At 33.8% G+C, this 6443-nt stretch overlaps 1 protein-coding gene across 1 annotated transcript; it reads right to left on the bottom strand.

The window, feature by feature from the left end:
- Nucleotides 1-511: 511 nt before the first annotated feature.
- On the bottom strand, nt 512-919 carry LOC132186477 (uncharacterized). Its single transcript, XM_059600455.1, has one exon. The coding sequence runs from the start codon at nt 917-919 to the stop codon at nt 512-514; it is 408 nt and encodes a 135-aa protein (XP_059456438.1).
- Nucleotides 920-6443: the final 5524 nt, after the last annotated feature.

The raw sequence follows: 6443 nt of genomic DNA, 5'->3' as shown, positions 1-6443 counted from the left end.
AGTGCTATTTTAAGAGATCGTATTGACCATTGACCAAGATTATTTGATCAACATATTAATACATCCCACTGATTGAGCATGAATTCGTGATTCACTTTGGTTTCCTGCCTTATTTGGCCTATGCAATATGCATGTTCCACCTACAAAATTGCTAATTATTTGCAATTGCCTAATTTCTTTGTCAATCACTTTATTCTTCCTCCTTTTTTTTTTTTTTTTTTTTGCTACCATTGCTCTAGTTTTCAGCAGATTGTCTATGAAAACTAAAATAATAATATTGCTACAGTTTTATAGGCCTAATAAAGTTTCAGGGCAATGAAGGAAAAAAACAAAAACAAGTAGAGAAATCCAATTGATCATGAACATCTATTTCATTCATCGGAAAAAAAAAAAAAAAAAAAAAAAAAAAGAAAAAGATCATCTACAATTGATTGAGTTTCTTTTAGTAAATATTCCCTTCATAGAAAAAATAAATTACAGAGGTTTTAGTACAAAACCAGAAAGACCCTTCTCAATGCTCATGAACATCAACTTCGATGACACAGACAAGCAAGAACTTGAAAACGCCTTTAAGAAAAGAACAAGATCCACTAATATCAGACCTGCGCTTAGATTCGGTGTTCACCGCCTTCAACCACTTCTTTGTTTTGTCGGCAACCGTCTCTTTCTTACGTCGGAACGTGTAGCTTCTGAGGTATCTCTGCCTGGGGCTTGAGGCATAGCTCTCATGGCCGACAGGATCACTACTTTGAGAGTTGATTAATGGAGAGCGACCCGTCTGCGTCTCTCTCTTCTCTTTCATGCTTACCCTTTTCAAGAACTCTGCGTCTGCTTCCGCCCATTGCAAGAGCTTCGCAAACCTAATTACCTTCACCGGGGCTTCAGCATCTAAACACCCCGCAATACAGTTTGAGTTCATCGCTAATTATCTATCTCTCTCTCTTCACTAATCTTTATCAAAACCTACGATTAGTGAAAAGCAGGGTTGCCTCTTGGAGGATATATATATAGTAGTCCCTTGAGTGGCCGAGTCTACCCTTTTCCGAGACGTACTAGTTTTTAGTTCTTATTTCCTACTAGGAGTCTAGGACTATCTATATAGGAGATTTATTTTAACCAAAACAAGTAAAAAAACAAAGGGCATTACGTACTAGTTTTCTTTTCCAACTTCTACGTGAATTAGAATTAGACCCTTACCTGGAAACTTTGAATCCCCTCATTTTTCTCTTGTGTGGACATATCAAAAAAAAAAAAAAAAAAATTTAGTTTTTCATCATCAACATGTGTATTGATTTGTGAATTAAAAACATAGCATTTCAAACACTTTCGTAATTAGATCATTATTTTTTAATCAGGATCTCGAATCTCCTACAATTACATGCCCTCGCTATGATATAATTGGGAAAGCAATTGTAAGAGCTGTCTCGATCTCCAATAAGACTAACTTGCTGGAACTTTTCACAACTTCAATCCAAACAAAAATTACAGCCAATTCGAATCAATTTCTTTCTTTCTTGGGACCAGCTGGTAGCTCTGGCCAGTCATTGCTTGATTTTGGGGGAGATATGTTATAGTAATGCTTACAACAAGTTTTTTTTTGTTGTAATTTGAACCGAAATCCAAAGAAAGCAACGTGACTTAACCAAAAAGATAATGGAAAGGGCACAGACATTCTGAGGAAATTTTTGATTAGATAAAGTTTTGTTGCAGGGAATCTTTTGGTTCCTGTGGCCTCTAATTGTTTTGTCCTTTCTTGGTTTGGTCTTTCCTCTATCTTTGTGTGGAGTTGTATATCTAAATACTAATGGTTCTTAGCTTTGTCTTTACATACAAGATAAAACAACCATCAAGCTGCCAATTCTAACTATCCCTTGTATTATTTATGCACCAAACTTACACTCTTTAAATTCAAAACCCTAATCTTCTACATCCACCATTTGGTCAAAGTTGTTTAAGGACTCACAACATACATTTTGTTAGTTTAAACCACCAACATTATTATTATTATTATTATTATTATTATATCCTTCTTCAACTTTCTTCAAATAAGGATAGAATCCAAGTGACTTTCACCTTCTTAAGTTTCCTTTAAGGTTTTGAGGTGTTTGTAGTTTATTTTGGCCGTCTCAGTTATTTTATTTTTTATTTTTTAATTCACTTTTTTTTTTCTAAGGGTTTTTTAACCCTTAGAAGAAATCCCAGCCGATATACCAAGCTACTGCAGGTAAGCCAAATCCGAATTATTGAATTATTTGCTTGTTTTGTTTTGTTTTTTTACGAGTATTTTGTTTCTACAGCCAGGGGTCAAAGAATGAATATATGAGGTTTGGGCTTTTAATTTTTTGCAGTTTATTTTCTATTTTTATGAGGTTTAGGTTGTGAGAAGATGACTTTTTATTTTGACTGAGATTGAGTCTAATTTTTATGCCTATATATATATATAGATACTAAGGACAAATTTACTAAGAACAAATTTCAAAATCGGCTGGCCCATGGCCCCTAAAGCCCGTCTGGCCCATGGCCCCAAAAGCCCGTCTGGTTTGGTCTCTATCATCAAGTTCTCGCTTTAATCTCTCAATGAATCAAGGCCCAAGAATAATCGTAAAGCCCTAGGCCTGGACCTTGAGCAGTGGAGATGCTACAGAATATGGACCTAGGATATGAGGTAGACATCTTAATGGACTCGGCCTAAACAATTTCGGTTGTAACCAATTAGGCTAGTAAGAGGTCTCCACTCGAGTTCGCGACTTAGCATGTATTGGAGTATGATTCAAATTGTGTCGAGACATACGTATAAGATTATATAAATAAATTATAATTTAGTTAATTTAATTAACCTCTTAGCCCTAGCTAACTCACTAATTTTGTATTAAGTTTGTGGGTCATATCAAAAAAATTGTTTAATTCTAAATATCGCATGTCAAATTTGGGTAGTCTCGAGGTATGAATATAAGATTATATTTGGTTAATCATAACCAGACTCATTTGATTAAATGTGTTAAATTTCTCAACTATAATATACTAATTTCGTGAAAACGTGCAAGTTATGTAAAAAAAAAAATATCAGCCTTGGTTGCAATGACGTACTGGAGGGAGACCGGGAGTGGCCCTGGTTCCCCCCCAAATCACAAGAAAAAAAAGTTAGGCAAAAAAGAAAAGAAAGTGTTTTTGCCAGTTGGTCCCTCCTAAAAAATTGTTAACCCTTAATCTTTTTCCTAATTAAAACTTGGATCCGTCCCTGCTTAGTTGGGTATCTATTAGCGAGTGAAATGAAAAAGAATAATTTCATGGTAAAAATGAAATACACCCCACAATGTCTATATAGGTTGGTCCTAGACTCCTAGTTTGAATTTTGTGTGTTGGATATGGTCATTTTACAAGTCAAATTTAGACAACTAAAGCAAACGAAAAGATGGAAAAGACAGCACCGCAGACACGAAAAGAGGAAGGTAGGCTGAGCAGTAGTGTCGTCTTTTTTCTACTTATTAAGGCAGTTAGACAGGCCATTTCTACACAACAAGCATCACTGAAGAAAGAAATAGTTATTAAGAAAAAATCCTGCTGGTTTTGTTAAGACGACAAAATTGTCTGCCTCTCTGTTTTACTATGTACACAAAGAGTGAATTTAGGTATGGTTGGTGCTCCTATAAGAGGAAATTTGTCTAACCGCTTCGAGTTTGAATTAGGACCGATAATTTTCAATACGATCTAAAAATTCAATGCAAATATAACAGAAAATTAGCAAAAATTTAATCAATTATACAAATCATTTTGACAAGATCTGCAAAATCATTTTCTCGTTTGTCTTAATTAATTACCTTTAATTAATTGATTTCACATTTTATCATCATTTTAGTTTAATAATTATTTGCTGATGCAAGAGTTTGAGTTACACGTGAAGCGAAGTATTAAAATATTAATTTATAAGCTTAAACTTTTGAAATAATTTGTGATTTAACTACGTGTATTCACAACTCAAATAACACTCCAAATTAATGAATCCAATTCCATTGCAAGCACTCTTCTGGCTATCGATGGCGATGGATGGATAAGAGCACGGATGATGTGTACCCTTCGTAGCCCTAGCAATCTGCATGTGTTATTACCATTAGTATTTGTCTACCACAAAACAAAAAAGAGAGGAAAATGTGTATTTTTCTAGTAAAAAAAAGAAGGATTTTGTCATTATAAATAGCAAGATTTAAAGATATTGATAATTAGAAAAGGCAGCACCATCAAGACATCAAAGTCATTGATTGATGGAAGACAAAAGCATTGTGCAGATGCTTTTGAATTTCTGCATAACAACAAGTTAGAAATAGTACGTCATATTCCAATATAATACATCATCAACAACATGGGCAACTTGCATGATTTCTTTAGTTAAACAATTTGTTTAAACTTAATTAATTTATTATTATTTTTTTAATGAATTCGGGCTTGTTTTCAAACTGCTCCATCAACTAGTGGCTGTGGGTCTCAATCTTTCAAGAAAAATGGAAAAAATAATGAACAGTTAGAATTTTATTGAACTTTATCCGTCGCGCCAACCAGAAGAGTAGAAGATCAAAATCATTATAACAACTTTGATTAATTAATAGGACGAAAAAAAGCAGATTACTTGAGGAGACGAGGCATTAAGAAAGGGACAAAAACAAACAAATGGTCGGCTGAGAGTGCTTGCTTTCTTATGGAAAGTGATTCCATCACTCTCGTGGGGTATCTGCATATATCCCCGGCCAATCAAATCATTACCTTATAACACACATTTTCCTTATAAATGTGATCATACTAGTTTGCTCCAATTATATTCCAAGGTGACCCAGTTAGGTACCCCATGGGTGCATGAGGCAGTAGGCAAGTTGCTACTATATATATTATGCTTTTGAGAATAAAGTGGTACTGGTACACAAACTTAATGATTGTTTAGGCCATGAATATCCCTCTAGATCCTTCTTAATTAAGTGGTGGGAATTGCAGCTCCAGATATTGAATCTGAGATGATAGAACAATAATCAACATATATACCAGAATATCTGCAGAAGCCATTTTCTTTGTTATTGCTGAAACAGTTGTATTGTAATGGTGGGTGTCAATGGGTAAGCCAAATTCTCCCACTAATGAGAATATGGAGAGGAGGGACTAGCATATATATATATAGGAAATCATATGGAGTCATACGACGTAAAACCCATTATTTAGTGTCGTTTAATGCAAAAGATGTAAAAACAAATTACACAAAACGTTGCATTTAAGATAAAATATTGACATCAATCATTTCTTAAAAACAAATAAGATAAAATTTTAAAATCAATGGGGCCATGAGCCATGACCCTTGATTCTATCTTTGAATCCATCTATTAAAAAAGGGAAATATTGTTTAAACTAAACCTCATCAATAAGTCTGAAAACTTAACCTTGCATCCCATTTTTATTTTTTGGAGTCCCCTATAGCTAGAATTACTTGATGCCAGTCAATATGGCACATCCAAGCTGCTTCTATTTAATTGAGTGGATCACTTCACACCACGTATTTGGAAGTATTCTCAATGATTTTCCTTTTGCCCACTGAATTGATCCAAATCCGTAGCAGAAAGCACCCCCTTATAGCCCTTTCCGGTTGTATTATTGCTTAGGGGGAAAAAAAAAAAAACCTTAAGAATATCATGAGTTAATATCCATTCATCACTTGAGGGGACCATTACTCACTCAATGGAAGCTACTGAGCATGTGCTAGCTCATCTGCTAATGTCAAAAGGAGGGAAAGGAATAATATTTTATTTCTCAATGAGATTACGTCCACTGAAAGAAACTTAGTGGTTGCGATGCATGTGAAGAAGTCTTAATCTCTGTTTCGAGCACATCAGCACCTAACTGCTTGAATTAAAAAAAGGGATTATTACCTCATCGTATGATCACCAGCCAACTATAAAATACACAACTATAATCTATAAATTACTACCTTAAGAGACATTTGTTTTGTGCATGAAGTATGTTGCATGTATTATTATTATTATACGTACGGAGAATTTATATGCATTTTTAATTGATTATATGATTTTTACATGCATTATTAATTTGATATTTGTTTTTATAGTGTGTGATTCTAACATTTGTTTTTAAAATGGGGTAAAAATCACGTACCAATTTGATAAACTAAATTATAAAAATTTCTTTTGGTGGAAAGAAAACCATTCATGAAAAAATAGATGAAGGTTAGAAAGAAAGGAAATGACTACATATGATTTGTTTAGAAAACCAAAAAAAAAAAAGACTAAAGAGTACTAAGAGTGCATTTGGCATTGTAATTTTCACAAACCAAAAAACTAAGAGCATAGTTTTAAACTAAACTACAATTTTACTAAATGCTTAATTTCATATCATTATTTTTAAATTTGCAAAGTCAATCCCACTCTAAATACGATTGTAAGTAACTGGGGCCT

Source organism: Corylus avellana, chromosome ca7, assembly GCF_901000735.1.
Source record: "Corylus avellana chromosome ca7, CavTom2PMs-1.0".
NCBI lineage: Eukaryota > Viridiplantae > Streptophyta > Magnoliopsida > Fagales > Betulaceae > Corylus > Corylus avellana.
Note: the sequence above shows the minus strand (reverse complement) of the source record. Positions and strands in the feature narration are given on the sequence as shown.